The sequence below is a fragment of the Panulirus ornatus genome, chromosome 56, assembly GCF_036320965.1.
Source record: "Panulirus ornatus isolate Po-2019 chromosome 56, ASM3632096v1, whole genome shotgun sequence".
Classification (NCBI taxonomy): domain Eukaryota; kingdom Metazoa; phylum Arthropoda; class Malacostraca; order Decapoda; family Palinuridae; genus Panulirus; species Panulirus ornatus.
The window spans coordinates 26115930-26133135 of NC_092279.1; the positions used below are offsets into that span (position 1 = coordinate 26115930).

At 40.1% G+C, this 17206-nt stretch overlaps 1 protein-coding gene across 1 annotated transcript in view; it reads right to left on the minus strand.

The window, feature by feature from the left end:
• Positions 1–12096: 12096 nt before the first annotated feature.
• LOC139766029 (cyclin-F-like) overlaps positions 12097–17206 on the minus strand; it is a 65833-nt gene continuing 60723 nt past the window's right edge. Inside the window, exons 9-12 of the mRNA XM_071694145.1 lie at positions 16740–16864; positions 16149–16273; positions 15456–15637; positions 12097–13664 (exon numbers count right to left, since the gene is read on the minus strand). Of these exons, the coding sequence (XP_071550246.1) occupies positions 12940–13664; positions 15456–15637; positions 16149–16273; positions 16740–16864 (1157 nt within the window). The 3' untranslated portion in view covers positions 12097–12939. The remainder of the gene's footprint in view (positions 13665–15455; positions 15638–16148; positions 16274–16739; positions 16865–17206) is intronic.

Consider the following 17206-nt stretch of genomic DNA (forward strand, 5'->3'; position numbering starts at 1 on the left):
GGGCAAAGGAGAGTTGGGGTGAGAGTATCATTAAATTTTAGGGAGAATAAAAAGATGCTTTGGAAGGAGGAAAAATAAAGTGTGTAAGACAAGAGAACAAATGGGAACACTGGTGAAGGGGGCTAATGGGGGGTATTAACATGTAGTGGTGATGCAAGATGTAATGAGTATTTTGAAGGTTTGTTGAATGTGTTAGATGACAGAGTGGCAGATAAAGGGTGTTTTGTTCGAGGTGGTGTGAGAAGTGAGAGGGTTAGGGAGAATGATTTGGTAAACAGAGAAGAGATACTAAAAGCTTTGCGGAAGATGAAAGCTGGCAGGGCAGTGGGTTTGGATGGTATTGCAGTGGAATTTATTAAAAAAGGGGGTGACTGTGTTGTTGACTAGTTGGTAAGGATATTTAATGTGCATATGACTCATGGTGCGGTGCCTGAGGATTGACATAATGCATGCATATTGCCATTGTACAAAAGCAAAGGGGATAAAGGTGAGTTCAAATTACAAAGGTATAAGTTTTTTGAGTATACCTGGGAAATTATATTGGAGGGTATTGATTGAGAGGGTGAAGGCATGTACAGAGCATCAGACTGGGGAAGAGCAACATGGTTTCAGAAGTGGTAGAGGATGTGTGGATCAGGTGTTTGCTTTGAAAAATGTATCTGTATGCGGCATTTATGGATCTAGAGAAGGCATATAATAGAGTTGATAGAGATGCTCTGTGGAAGGTATTAAGAACATAAGGTGTGGGAGGCAAGTTGTTAGCAGCAGTGAAAAGTTTTTATTGAGGTTGTAAGGCATGTGTACAATTAGGAACATACAAAGAGAGGAAAGTGATTGGTTCTCAGTGAATGTCGGTTTGCGGCAGGGGTGCATGATGTCTCCATGGTTGTTTAATTAGTTTATGGATGAGGTTGTTAGGGAGGTGAATAGAAGATTTTTGGAGAGAGGGGCAAATAGGCAGTCTGTTGTGGATGAGAGAACTTGGGAAGTAAGTCAGTTGTTGTTTGCTGATGATACAGCGCTGGTGGCTGATTTGGGTAAGAAAATGCAGAAGCTGGTGACTGAGTTTGGTAAAGTGTAAGAAAGAAGAAAGCTGAGAGTAAATGTGAATAACAGCAAGGTTATTAGGTACAGCAGGGTTGAGGGACAAGTCAACTGGGAGGTAAGTTTGAATGGAATATGTGGAAGAATATGTTGAAGAATATGTGGAAGGCAAAAACATTATCTCTGAAAGCAAAAATGGCTACGTAAGAAGGAATAGTGGTTCCAACAATGTTATATGGTTGCGAGGCGTGGTCTATAGATAGGGTTGTTCGGAGGAGGGTGGATGTGTTGGAAATGAGATGTTTGAGGACAATATGTGGTGTGAGGCGGTTTGATTAAGTAATGAAAGGGTAAGAGAGATGTGTGGTAATAAGAAGAGTGTGATTGAGAGAGCAGAAGAGGGTGTGTTGAAATGGTTTGGTCACATGGAGAGAATGAGTGAGGAAAGATTGACTAAGAGGATATGTGTCAGAGGAGGAGGGAATGAGAAGTGAGAGACCAAACTGGAGGTGGAAGGATGGAGTGAAAAAGATTTTGAGCGATCAGGGCCTGAACATGCAGGAGGGTGAAAGGCGTGCAAGGAATAGAGTGAATTGGAACGATGTGGTATACTGGGGTCGATATGCTGTCAATGGATTGAACCAGGGCATGTGAAGCGTCTGGGGTAAACCATGGAAAGTTTTGTGGGGCCTGGATCTGGAAAGGGAGCTGTGGTTTCGGTGCATTATACATGACAGCTAGAGACAGTGTGAACGAATGTGACATTTGTTGTCTTTTCCTAGCGCTAACTTATACACGTGTGGGGGGAGGGGTCATTGCATGTGTGGCAGGGTGGCGAAGGGAATAAATAAAGGCAGTAAGTATGAATTATGTACATGTGTATATATGTATATGTCTGTGTGTGTACATATATGTATACATTGAAATGTATAGGTATATATATTTGCGTGTGTGGACATATATGTACATACATGTGTATGTGGGTGAGTTGGGCCATTCTTTCATCTGTTTCCTTGCCCTACCTCGTTAACGTGAGAGACAGCAACAAAGTATAATAATAAATGCAAAATATTTATATGTCTGTGCATGTGTATATGTTGATATGTATATGTGTGTATATGTGCGTTTGGGCGTTTATGTACGTACGTTGGTATATGAGTGAACAAGCCATTCTTCGTCTGTTTCCTAGCGCTACCTCACTGATGTGGAAAAAGGCGACCAAGTATAATAAAATATAAATATATATATGCTGCGAGCCTCACGATCCACGTGACTTATGACCATCCATACATATGACTTGAAAAAATATAAATTAAAAAATATACATACTCATAAGAATTACTCTTTGTTCATACATCTGCCAATGATAACAGCTGCATGGGTACAACAGAGAATGTCAAACAATCCCAGCATTATGTACATCACAACATGTCTCTCAATTACCATTCATTAAGCATGTGTTATTCAAGTGAATGTAACGAATATTCATGCTGAATTAAACCAATTTTCTATTAAGCCCGAAAGAAGATGACAAGCAAGGTGGGCAGATTAGAAAAGGTAGTGAGTAGTGGGATGAAGAAGTAAGATTATTAGTGAAAGAGAAGAGAGAGGCATTTGGACGATTTTTGCAGGGAAATATTGCAAATGACTGGGAGATGTATGGAAGAAAGAGGCAGGAGGTCAAGAGAAAGGTGCAAGAAATAAAAAAGAGGGCAAATGAGGGTTGGGGTGAGAGAGTATCAATGAATTTTAGGGAGAATAAAAAGATGTTTTGGAAGGAGGTAAATAAAGTGCGTAAGACAAGGGAACAAATGGGAACATCAGTGAAGGGGGCTAATGGGGAGGTGATAACAAGTAGTGGTGATGTGAGAAGGAGATGGAGTGAGTATTTTGAAGGTTTGTTGAATGTGTTTGATGATAGAGTGGCAGACATTGGGCATTTTTGGTCAAGGTGGTGTGCAAAGTGAGAGGGTTAAGGAGAATGGTTTGGTAAACAGAGAAGAGGTAGTAAAAGCAGTAAAAGCTTTCCATAAGAGGAAAGCCGGCAAGGCAGCATGTTTGGATGGTATTGCAGTGGAATTTATTAAAAAAAAGGGGGTGACTGTATGGTTGACTGGTTGGTAAGGTTATTCAATATATGTATGACTCATGGTGAGGTGCCTGAGGATTGGCGGAATGTGTGCATAGTGTCACTGTACAAAGGCAAAGGGGATAAGAGTGAGTGCTCAAATTACAGAGGTATAAGTTTGTTGAGTATTCCTGGGAAATTATATGGGAGGGTATTGACTGAGAGGGTGAAGGCATGTACAGAGCATGAGATTGGGGAAGAGCAGTGTGGTATCAGAAGTGGTAGAGAATGTGTGAATCAGGTGTTTGCTTTGAAGAATGTATGTGAGAAATACTTAGAAAAGCAAATGGATTTGTATGTAGCATTTATGGATCTGGAGAAGGCACATGATAAGAGTTGATAGAGATGCTCTGTGGAAGGTATTAAAAATATATGGTGTGGGAGGTAAGTTGTTAGAAGCAGTGAAAAGTTTTTATCGAGGATGTAAGACATGTGTACGTGTAGGAAGAGAGGAAAGTGATTGGTTCTCAGTGAATGTTGGTTTGCGGCAGGGGTGCATGATGTCTCCATGGTTGTTTAATTTGTTTATGGATGGAGTTGTTAGGGAGGTGAATGCAAGAGTTTTGGAAAGAGGGGCAAGTATGCAGTCTGTTGTGGATGAGAGAGTTTGGGAAGTGAGTCAGTTGTTGTTTGCTGATGAAACAGTGCTGGTGGCTGATTCATGTGAGAAACTGCAGAAGCTGGTGACTGAGTTTGGTAAAGTGTGTGAAAGAAGAAAGCTGAGAGTAAATGTGAATAAGTGCAAGGTTGTTGGGTACAGTTGGGTTGAGGGACAAGTCAACTGGGAGGTAAGTTTGAATGGAGAAAAGCTGGAGGAAGTGAAGTGTTTTAGATATCTGGAAGTGGATTTGGCAGCGGATGGAACCATGGAAGCGGAAGTGAATCATATGGTGGGGGAGGGAGCGAAAGTTGTGCACAGGAGGGTGGATGTGCTGGAAATGAGATGTTTGAGGACAATATGTGGTGTGAGGTGGTTTGATCGAGTAAGTAATGTAAGGGTAAGAGAGATGTGTGGAAATAAAAAGAGTGTGGTTGAGAGAGCAGAAGAGGGTGTTTTGAAATGGTTTGGTCACATGGAGAGAATGAGTGAGGAAAGATTGACCAAGAGGATATATGTGTCAGAGGTGGAGGGAACGAGGAGAAGTGGGAGACCAAATTGGAGGTGGAAAGATGGACTGAAAAAGATTTTGAGTGATCGGGGCCTGAACATGCAGGAGGGTAAAAGGCGTGCAAGGAATAGAGTGAATTGGAACGATGTGGTATACCGGGGTCGACGTGCTGTCAATGGATTGAACCAGGGCATGTGAAGCGTCTGGGGTAAACCATGGAAAGTTGTGTGGGGCCTGGATGTGGAAAGGGAGCTGTGGTTTTGGTGCATTATTACATGACAGCTAGAGACTAAAAGTGAACGAATGGGGCCTTTGGTGTCTTTTCCTAGCACTACCTCGCACACATGAGGGGGGAGGGGGTTGTTATTCCATGTGTGGCGAGGTGGCGATGGGAACAAATAAAGGCAGACTATGAATTATGTACATGTGTATATATGTATATGTCTGTGTGTGTATATATATGTGTACATTGAGATGTATAGGTATGCATATTTGCGTGTGTGGACGTGTATGTATAAACATGTGTATGTGGGCGGGTTGGGCCATTCTTTCGTCTGTTTCCTTGCGCTACCTCGCTAACGCGGGAGACAGCGACAAAGCAAAATAAATAAATAAAAAAGAGTGTGGTTGAGAGAGCAGAAGAGGGTGCATTGAAATGGTTTGTTCACATGGAGAGAATGAGTGAGGAAAGATTGACAAAGAGGGTATATGTGTCTGAGGTGGAGGGAATGAGAAGTGGGAGACCAAATTGGAGGTGGAAGGATGAAGTGGAAAAGATTTTGAGCAATCGAGGCCTGAACATACAGGAGGATGAAAGGCGTGCAAGGAATAGAGTGAATTGGAACAATGTGGTATACCAGGGTCGACGTGTGGTCACTGGATTGAACCAGGGCATGCGAAACGTCTAAAGTAAACCATGGAAAGTTTTGTGGGGCCTGGATGTGGAGAGGGAGCTGTGGCTTCGGTGCATTACAAATGACAGCTAGAAACTGAGTGTGAACGAATGTGGCCTTTGTTGTCTTTTCCTAGCACTATCTCACGTGCATGTGAGGGGAGGGGGTTGCTGTTTCATGTGTGGCTGGGTGGCGACGGGAATGGATGAAGGCAGCAAGTATGAATATGTACATGTATACATTGAAATGTATAGGTATGTATATGTGCATGTGTGGGTGTTTATGTATATGCATCTGTATGTGGGCGAGTTGAGCCATTCTCTCGTCTGTTTCCTTGAGCTACCTCGCTAACACAGGAGACAGCGACTAAGTATAATAAATAAACACATAAAAAAGAATGCTGTACAGACAGGGCTGTGTGATGTCACTGTGGCTTTTGAATATATATATATATATATATATATATATATATATATATATATATATATATATATATATATATCCCTGGGGATAGGGGATTAAGAATACTTCCCACGTATTCCCTGCGTGTCGTAGAAGGCGACTAAAAGGGGAGGGAGCGGGGGGCTGGAAATCCTCCCCTCTCGTTTTTTTTTTTTTTTTTTTTTTTTTTTTCCCCAAAAGAAGGAACAGAGGGGGCCAGTTGAGGATATTCCAATAAAGGCCCAGTCCTTTGTTCTTAGCGCTACCTCGCTAACGCGGGAAATGGCGAATAGTTTAAAAGAAAAAGAAAGAAAGATATATATATATATATATATATATATATATATATATATATATATATATATATATATATGATAGAGTTGATAGAGATGCTCTGTGGAAGGTATTAAGAATATATGGTGTGGGAGGCAAGTTGTTAGAAGCAGTGAAAAGTTTTTATCGAGGATGTAAGGCATGTGTACGTGTAGGAAGAGAGGAAAGTGATTGGTTCTCAGTGAATGTAGGTTTGCGGCAGGGGTGTGTGATGTCTCCATGGTTGTTTAATTTGTTTATGATGGGGTTGTTAGGGAGGTAAATGCAAGAGTTTTGGAAAGAGGGGCAAGTATGAAGTCTGTTGGGGATGAGAGAGCTTGGGAAGTGAGTCAGTTGTTGTTCGCTGATGATACAGCGCTGGTGGCTGATTCATGTGAGAAACTGCAGAAGCTGGTGACTGAGTTTGGAAAAGTGTGTGGAAGAAGAAAGTTAAGAGTAAATGTGAATAAGAGCAAGGTTATTAGGTACAGTAGGGTTGAGGGTCAAGTCAATTGGGAGGTGAGTTTGAATGGAGAAAAACTGGAGGAAGTAAAGTGTTTTAGATATCTGGGAGTGGATCTGGCAGCGGATGGAACCATGGAAGCGGAGGTGGATCATAGGGTGGGGGAGGGGGCGAAAATCCTGGGGGCCTTGAAGAATGTGTGGAAGTCGAGAACATTATCTCGGAAAGCAAAAATGGGTATGTTTGAAGGAATAGTGGTTCCAACAATGTTGTATGGTTGCGAGGCGTGGGCTATGGATAGAGTTGTGCGCAGGAGGATGGATGTGCTGGAAATGAGATGTTTGAGGACAATGTGTGGTGTGAGGTGGTTTGATCGAGTGAGCAACGTAAGGGTAAGAGAGATGTGTGGAAATAAAAAGAGCGTGGTTGAGAGAGCAGAAGAGGGTGTTTTGAAGTGGTTTGGGCATATGGAGAGGATGAGTGAGGAAAGATTGACCAAGAGGATATATGTGTCGGAGGTGGAGGGAACAAGGAGAAGAGGGAGACCAAATTGGAGGTGGAAAGATGGAGTGAAAAAGATTTTGTGTGATCGGGGCCTGAACATGCAGGAGGGTGAAAGGAGGGCAAGGAATAGAGTGAATTGGAGCGATGTGGTATACCGGGGTTGACGTGCTGTCAGTGGATTGAATCAAGGCATGTGAAGCGTCTGGGGTAAACCATGGAAAGCTGTGTAGGTATGTATATTTGCGTGTGTGGGCGTATGTATATACATGCGTATGGGGGGGGTTGGGCCATTTCTTTCGTCTGTTTCCTTGCGCTACCTCGCAAACGCGGGAGACAGCGACAAAGTATAATAAAATAAAAAAAATAATATATATATATATATATATATATATATATATATATATATATATATATATATATATATATATATATATATATATATATATATATATATATATCCTGGGGATAGGGTATTCCTGGGGATAGGGTATTCCTGGGGATAGGGGAGAAAGAATACTTCCCACGTATTCCCTGCGTGTCGTAGAAGGCGACTAAAAGGGGAGGGAGCGGGGGGCTGGAAATCCTCCCCTCTCGTTTTTTTTAAATTTTCCAGAAGGAACAGAGAAGGGGGCCAGGTGAGGATATTCCCTCAAAGGCTCAGTCCTCTGTTCTTAACGCTACCTCGCTATCGCGGGAGATGGCGAATAGTATGAAAAAAAAAAGAAAAATATATATATATATATATATATATATATATGGATGGAGTGAGAAGAGAGATGAAAGCAAAACTAGGGAAAATGGATGCAAAGATGGAGTGTGGCAGTGAGATATGATGGCTAGTGGCAAACTTGTTTGCAGATGATACTGTGTTGTTTGCGGAGAGTGAAGAGGAGTTGCAGAAGAGTGTAAGTGTATTTGATGATGTGTGTAAGTGGAGACTGAAGGTAAACACAAGTAAAAGTAAAGTAATGGTGTGTGAAAGGAAAAAGAGTGAAAGTATAGGTTTTGTAAAACCATATAGAGTGAAAGGAGAAAGTGTACGAAACTGTGCTGTGGATGTGGAAGGGGAGGGGAACTGGAAGAAGTGATGAAATTTAAGTATATGGGAGATGTCTTGGGTAAGTGTGGTGATACAGGAGAGATAAGGGAGAAAGCAGTACAGGGTAGAAGTCATGGGGTCTCTTCATAGAATAATGATGGGTAGAGTTGTAAGTATGGAAGTGACGAGAGGATTAAGGGATACCACAGTCCTCCTAACCCTGACCGATGCAACCGAAACATGGAAATGGAATGAGGCACAGAGGTCAAGGATCCAAGCTGTGGAAATGAGCTATTTGAGGAGAGAATGTGGTGTGACTAGATGGAATGAGAAAAGAAATGAAAGGGTGCATGAGAGATGTGGTATGGCAAGGAATGCAAAGGGAATGAATTGTGGAGTGGTCGAATGGGTGAAATGTAATACTTTGAGGTAGTTTGGGCAGGGATAACTTCAAACTCTTTTGCCACGGCCACCCTTTTATGGGAGTTCCCGGAGGGAACATGCATCAGAAATATAGATAAGTATACAAAATCTACATGCCAAGATGACATAGTCATGACTTACATCTATTTCGAGATCCAATCAGCCAGTCAGAAAGGAACTCAGATGTATTTCAGGAGCAAAGGGGATAAAGGTGAGTGTTCTAACTACAGAGGCATAAATGTTATGAGTATTCCTGGAAAATTGCATGGGAGGGTATTGACTGAGAGGGTGAATGCATGTACAGAGCATCAGATTGGGGAGAAGCAGCGTGGTTTCGGATGTGGTTGAGTGGACCAGGTGTTTCCTTTGAAGAATGCAAGTGAGAAATACTTTGAAAAACAGATGGATTTGTCTGCAGAATTTATGGATCTGGAAAAGGTATATGAGAATGTTGATAGAGATGCTATGTGGAAGGTCTTAAGAGTATATGGTGTGGGAGGTAGCTGCTAGAAGCAGTGAAAAGTTTTTATCAGGGGTGTAAGGCATATGTACAAGTAGGAAGAGAGGAGAGGATGGGTTCCTAGTGAAGGTCGGTCTGTGGCAAGGGTGTGTGATGTCCGCATGGATGTTTAATTTGTTTATGGATAGGGTGGTTTGGGAGGTAAATGCATGAGTTTTGGAGAGAGGGGCAAGTATACAGTCTGTTGGGGATGAGAGGGCCTGAGAAGTGAATCAGTTGTTGTTTGGCAATGATACAGCACTGGTGGCTGATTCGAGTGAGAAACTGCAGAAGTTGGTGACTGAGTTTGGAAAAGTGAGTGAGAGGAGAAACATATTATTATATTTTGCTTTGTCGCTGTCTCCCGCGTTTGCGAGGTAGCGCAAGGAAACAGACGAAAGAAATGGCCCAACCCACCCCCATACACAATGTATATACATACACGTCCACACACGCAAATATACATACCTATACATCTCAATGTACACATATATATACATACACAGACACATACATATATACCCATGCACACAATTCACACTGTCTGCCTTTATTCATTCCCATCGCCACCTCGCCACACATGGAATACCATCCCCCTCCCCCCTCATGTGTGCGAGGTAGCACTAGGAAAAGACAACAAAGGCCCCATTCGTTCACACTCAGTCTCTAACTGTCATGCAATAATGCCCGAAACCACAGCTCCCTTTCCACATCCAAGCCCCACACAACTTTCCATGGTTTACCCCAGACGCTTCACATGCCCTGATTCAATCCACTGACAGCACGTCAACCCCAGTATACCACATCGATCCAATTCACTCTATTCCTTGCCCTCCTTTCACCCTCCTGCATGTTCAGGCCCCGATCACACAAAATCTTGTTCACTCCATCTTTCCACCTCCAATTTGGTCTCCCACTTCTCCTCATTCCCTCCACCTCCGACACATATATCCTCTTGGTCAACCTTTCCTCACTCATTCTCTCCATGTGCCCAAACCATTTCAAAACACCCTCTTCTGCTCTCTCAACCACACTCTTTTTATTTCCACACATCTCTCTTACCCTTACATTACTTACTCGATCAAACCACCTCACACGACACATTGTCCTCAAACATCTCATTTCCAGCACATCCACCCTCCTGCGCACAACTCTATCCATAGCCCACGCCTCGCAACCATACAACATTGTTGGAACCACTATTCCTTCAAAGTTGAGAGTAAATGTGAATAAGAGTAAGGTTATTAGGTTCAGTAGGGTTGACAGACAAGTTAGCTGGGATGTAAGTTTGAGCGGATAAAATTGGAGGAAGTGAAGTGTTTTAGATATATGGGAATGGAACCAATAAGTGTAAGTGAGTCATAGGATAAGGAAGGGGTGAATGTTCTGGGAGCAATGAAGATTGTGTGGAGAGAACATTATCTCAAAGAGCGAAAATGGATATGTTTGAAGGAATAGTAGTTCCAAAAATATTATATGGCTGAGAGGCATGGGCTATAGATTGGGTTGTATAGAGGAGGGTGGGTGTGATGGAAAAGATATGTATGAGGACAATATGTGGTGTGAGGTGGTTTGATCGAGTAAGTAATGAAAGGGTACGAGAGAATTGTGGTAATACGAAGAGTGTGGTTGAAAGAGCAGAAGAGGGTGTGTCGAAATGGTTTGGACATGTGAGGAGAATGAGTGAGGAAAGGTTGACAAAGAGGTTATATGTGTCAGAGGTGGAGGGAACAAGGAGAAGCGGGAGGCTAAATTGGAGGTGGAAGGATGGAGTGAAAAAGATTTTGAGTGATCAGGTCCTGAAAATACAGGAGGGCGAGGGGCATGCAAGGAATAGAGTGAATTGGAATGATGTGGTATAACAGGGTCAACGTGCTGTCAGTGGACTGAACCAGGGCATGTGAAGCATCTGGAGGTGGAAGGATGGAGTGAACAAGATTTTGAGAGATCGGGGCCTGAACATAAAGGAGGGTGAGAGGAGGGCAAGGAACAGAGTGAATTGGAATGATGTGGTATACCAGGGTCGACGTGCTGTTCAGTTGTATAAGCTGCCTCAGCTTATAAAAAAATATCTTCAATTTACCCTCAACAAATGCTTCTTATTCACTTCATCCTCCACAAATGCATCTTCACTTCTCTGCAAAACACCTCTTCTCTACATCCTTGACATCACATTTTCACTAAACCCTCAATGAAGGAATCTTGACTTCACCCTCAGCAAATGTATCTTCAGCAAACCCTTGACAAATACATCTCCAATATACCCTTGAAATGTGCATCTTTACTCAACACACTCATGTTCACTACATCCTTAACATAACTATCTTCACTTCACCCTTGACAAAATCTTCATCATCAGCACCTTTATTTCAACTTCTCCATACCATTCACAAATACACCTTCATATCATCCTCAACAAATGCATCTTCACCCTCAACAAAAAAATCTTCAAAACACCCTTGATAAGTGTATCTTAAATACAACTCTCACCCAATACATTTTCACTTTCACTACACCCTAAACAAAACAAATCTTTACTTCTATCTATTTATCTACATCTATGATTCCTGTTCCCACCTGGAACTCATTCAAGGAGGTGGTGTACACCCCTGACAAATGCACCTTTATTTCAACTTTGACAAAACCTTCAATCCCAACAAAAGCACATTCACCCTCAAGATACACATCTTATCTACATCCTCAACAAATGCACTTTCACTTCCACCTTGAGAAACAAATCTTCTCTATACCCTCAACAAATATATCTTTACATCACCCACCAAGGGGTGTTTAAGCTGGTGGGAAATGCTTTTTGAAAAGAAAAAGAAAAAAATAACTGAGCAAAAACATTTGGTTCTACCCCTAAAAGAAAGATGGTATACCATAATTAATGATCTTTTCAAACAAGCTTCACCAATAAATACATACAATTCTACTAAACAATGATTGTGTTTTCTATAAACTTTAACAACTTGAAAAATGTCTCCATTCATCTTAAATAGTTTAGAACTCAAACATTGTAGTGTAAACCTTATTTTTTCACATCCTTACATCAGTTTCAAGTTTCTTATCCAAGGAAAATAAATTTTCTAGTAATAACACCGCCAAATTCTGGCTTCTTCATTGCTCAATTCAAGTTGGTATTATAAATGTATAACATCAAAATTTATGCAAAACTAATTTGCCACATTATATCTTAATACAACTTCATCTACTATATATAAAAGTTAAATACTTGGTCCACAGTCTAATACAATTTATTTTAATTTTATCTGTTTTGAGGAACAGTAAGTACTTACACAAGAGTCTTCCAGAAAGTCTGTATTGATTAAGTACTGATGCAGACATTCTGAAAGACTTGTGGAATATTGTACCAAAATCATCATGTACCAAAAAGGAGACATTAGTGTACAGAGAGATAATAGATAGGTCAATACTTATAAAAAAATATTTTCTCAAGTTAAAATTTTAAAGTTACATTTACCCCTTAGCAATACAAAAAACTCCTACGAACTTTTCAAGCTATAAATAAAATAACAATTAACCAAATTTTAAAAATTTACCATCACGGTCCAGCAGCCTGAAGATGTCTGATTACTAAAATTTTCTTAAATATTTCAGTGTCTACTTCATATGACTGACCTACAATTCAATCATTCTCTACAGAATGATCAATTTTAGTTTTCCTTAACATCATATTTGCCCTAACTTGTACATTAAATCACACAAGAAAACTTTCTCAAACATACTTTTCTGAGGAATATCTTAATGGTAATCATAAGTGGTACTGTGTGTTGAAAAAGTGTAAATATGGGTATGTCATTATTGCACAAAATTTTGATAGTCAGAATACTATGGTGCTATCATCCATTAGCAGCAAAACATGCAATTTGACAAAACATTCTAATAATGATTTAAGCATAACAAAACAGCAAAATAACAAGATATCAATCTTAAATATGGTATCTGGAAGACCCTCATTTTCTGATGTAATATTTCTTTAAAGAAAAAAAATAAAATGAAAAATATATAAATAAAAAAATTGGCGAAAGTGCAATACGTATACAATATACCAAATCTGAGATTAGCTTAACTGTAAATTCCCAACATCTAAAATCAGGCATTTTTCAGATCTTTCACTCCCAGATGCATTTTCAAGTTTTCTCTTCAGGCTGACTCTTGTGTACTTTTTCCCAGAACCCTCACATGAGGGTAAAAGATCTGAATTTTCTTCACTATCCGTGGTTTCACTTAGACTCTCAAGCATCACCTCACTTGTTATCATATCTTCTGGTGATTCAAACTGTTTGTGCCCTGAACTCAAAACATTGGCACCTGCCTGTTCCTGTGCATGAACTGCACCACAAAGATCCCCAGAATTATTCTCACATACTGGGTAAGGTCTAGAGGGATAGCTCTTCTGGTCTGATTTCGAGCAAGTATCTGTCCTTAAATGTGAAGTTTCATTATGAGGTGAATTTTCAACATTAACAGATTCCTGAGGTAGTTCACTATCACTGCACTCCATCCTATTGTCATCAGTTTTGACAAGGCCACCTGAAGATGCTTCAGCTCTTTCCCCAATGTTCCAGGTACTACTGACACACACAGCACTATCACTTCCAGGGACAAAGTCCATGCTTTTGTTTAATCCTCGGACACTGGGTTTTGGCTGCTGCTGATGTGACTCTTTTTCTTGGCAGAAATGTTGCTGAAGTGGCTTTTCAACCAGCTGAGGTATATATATTCTCTCACTACACACTGTACCACTATCTGGAGAATCATCCATATATGAAGCCTTTATCTTATCTGAGAAAAAAACTATTGTCATTAACATACATATTCATTTCTAACAGTACTAATAAACATGTAAAGCACACAGGTACATGAGAAAATTTCCTCAAGTACTAATATCACTTTTATGCATATCACAGGGTAAGCCCCACAAGTTCGAATCATTTATCAAAAAGGTACTATACTATGCTCTGGCTATGCGGGATAGTTGCCTTTTGTCAAATGAAATTATTAACACTAACTGAAAATCCCATTAATCAACAGTCCATACTTCAGCACTTTTTAAGAATATCAAAATGAGAGGAAAATTCAAATTCTAGCTAACATATGTCACCTAGCATAAACTTGGGCCAAAAACATTGTAACAAAAATGCCATTGCTATTTGTGTGTTACAAGGAAAAACTTTTACATATGTTGCCCCTTCCCTTAAGTGTATGCATATGAGTAGGAGAGACAGTCAAAGAGCATTATTGGATTACGTATTAATTGATAGACATGTACAAGAAAGACTTTTGGATGTTAAAGCGCTGAGAGGGGCAGCTGGAGGGGCGTCTGATCACTATCTTGTGGAGGTGAAGGTGAAGATTTGTAGAGGTTTTCAAAAAAGAAGAGAGTATGCTGGGAAGAAGGGAGTGGTGAGAGTAAGTGAGCTGGGAAAGGAGACATGTGTGAGGAAGTACCACGAGAGATTGAGTGTAGAATGGCAAAAGGTGAGAGCAAATGATGTGTGGGGAGTGGGTGAGGAATGGGATGTATTTAGGGAAGCATTGATGGATTGCGAAGAAGATGCATGTGGCATGAGAAAGGTGGGAGGTGGGCAGAGTAGAAAGCGCTGAGTGGTGGGATGAAAAAGTTAAATTGTTAGTGAAAGAGAAAAGAGGCGTTTGGAAGATACTTGCAAGGAAGGAGTGCAGACCACTAGGAAATGTATCAAAGAAAGCAGCAGGAGGTCAAGAGAAAGGTGTAAGGGTTGAGAAAGAGGGCAATTCAGAGTTGGGGTGAGAGAGTATCATTAAACTGTAGGGAGAATAAAAAGATTTTTGGAAGGAGGTAAACAATGTGCGTGAGACAAGAGAACAAATGGGAACATCGGTGAAGGGGGAAAGTGAGGAGGTAATAACAAGTAGTGACGAAGTGAGAAGATGGAGTGAGTACTTTGAAGGATTTATTGAATGTGTTTGATGATAGAGTGGCAGATATAGAGTGCTTTGGTCGGGGTGGTGTGTGAAGTGAGAGGGTCAGGGAGAATAGTTTAGTGAGAGGGTCGCATAGAATGGTTTGGTAAAGAGAGATGAGGCAGTGAAAGCTTTGCAAAAGATGAAATCCAGCAAGGGGGCAGGTGTGCTAAAAATGGAGGTAAAGAATTTTTTGCATTTACTGAAAAAAGAATAATATTTGGCACGATGCAATTTAGTAATCCCTTTATTGTGGTATGGCTTGAGCCCCAATCATGCCAAGTTATGGAGATTTCAGTGTGTGAAATGAATGATGACTGCCTCAGTAAATGAAGTTAAAAGAATGAACTGGATCTACGTGAGGAAACATAACAAGGAGATGTATAAATTAATATTATCATACAGTCTGAGTCATTTCAAAATCCTGATGCATCAATAAATGAAGCTACAGTATGAATGAAAAGAACCATGATTACGAGAAAGAAAACCAAAAGGAGAGATGTCCTTTTCCTTGCATTTCTAAGTACAGGCACCAAGGGTAGCCAATCCTGGTTTGTAGTCTTTTTCATTTAAATAAGATTTCCATGTTAAAAACTAAGGGCAATGAAAAAATATTTCACTTCCACTCACCTCGAAGATTGGGTGGTACAGTCACCATCTGAAGATAATCAGATTCTGAGAGAGATAAAGATGCTAAAAAATCTTCTAAGGGTGGCACTGGAAGCAGCCCCACTTGTTCACTGCTGAAAGTAGCCAAACTATATCGATCTAAAATCCCCCGTCGCTGGCATTTGCTGCCATCTATATCGAAACTGCAACAAGAAACATGCTATGTTCAGACATACAATACTGAGAAATGAGCTGGTGATTTTCAGCAATTGCTACTAAAGTCTAATGCCACCATAATACTCCCACTTCCACTCCTATCACCACTCCAATCATGGATTCTTTGATCTTATATGCCAATTGATTCATCACTATCTAATCCTAAAACCTTTTTCTAAAAACTTTTATCTCATAATCATAACATTCTTAAGATTTCAATGACTGCTAACCACAAAACCACTTAATGGCATGAACTCTACATCTTCCTTTGAGAATTCTCACAACACACATTGGTGTCACCTCACGATAATTCTCATTCCTGCAATCATCCTGAAGTCCTTTTTAACACTATATATAACTTGGTTTATTCCTCTAATTGCCCAACAATAAATATCTGACACCCATATCTATCTCCATAACTAAAAACAGCCAACATGAAAAGTTAGGTGACCCATATTTGTCTATGTACGTAAACCATATAACTTTCAAGGTACATACTTTTTACTGTATATAATTAGGGCTGGCTGAAGCAGCTGGTGCTGTGTGAAGCCAGATATGATGGGTAGATTAGGCCATGGTAATCGTGATAGAATGTAACCCAGGAGGACACATGAGCTGCCAATCTGAAAAATAAATATAATGTAAAAATTAGCATACCAATAAATTAATTAAATCTAATCTTCAATTCATCCCCTAGTAATGAGCTAAAAGAAAAAACAAATATATCAAGAAATGAAGTGTCTCTCCACATCCATGAACGGCACACAAACAACACAATTAACTACCTAAAAATCAATGCTTTGATATCAGTCTATGGGACAAAGGCAAAATCTGTATTAGCTTTGCAAAAAATAACAAGACACTACTTATTCACTTAAAGAACAAAAAAAATAAATATTCTAATAAAATGAGAACCTTCTACAACTGTGAACACCTTGTATACACAGCCCAATAGCATGGATTATTAAATCATCTAATCAATACATCTGACTAAATTAGAAAGCTTGTTTGCATTTGCCTAATGCTCTTTACTGAGAAAAAAATCTGCACATGATACTTGTTATCAAGAGAAAATTGTCTATAGCTTACTTGTGCCAATGTAGTTCTTGGAGGGAAGGAGCAAGTTATGGCCAGGTCACACAAAAATTGAGTCCACTCCTGTGTAACAACTGGGGCTTTCACACTTTCCAATAACACTGTGGCATAGTCCAAAACTTAAAAAAACAAAAAAAAAAAGCATCAGATTAATAAATTTCTTGCCACACTTTCAAAGCTTCAAAATGGTATCAAAGGTAAAAGTAACTTTAAAAATATCATCAATTTTCTCCTTAACATATATCCATAGCTGCCCTTTTTTTCCCTGGTATATTCTCACATTCAGTCTTCATATATGAAATCTCTTTCTCTACAATTATTATTATCTATATTTATTTATTTTGCTTTGTTGGTCTCCCGCGTTTGCGAGGTATCGCAAGGAAACAGACGAAAGAAATGGCCCAACCCACCCCCATACACATGTATATACATACACGTCCACACACGCAAATATACATACC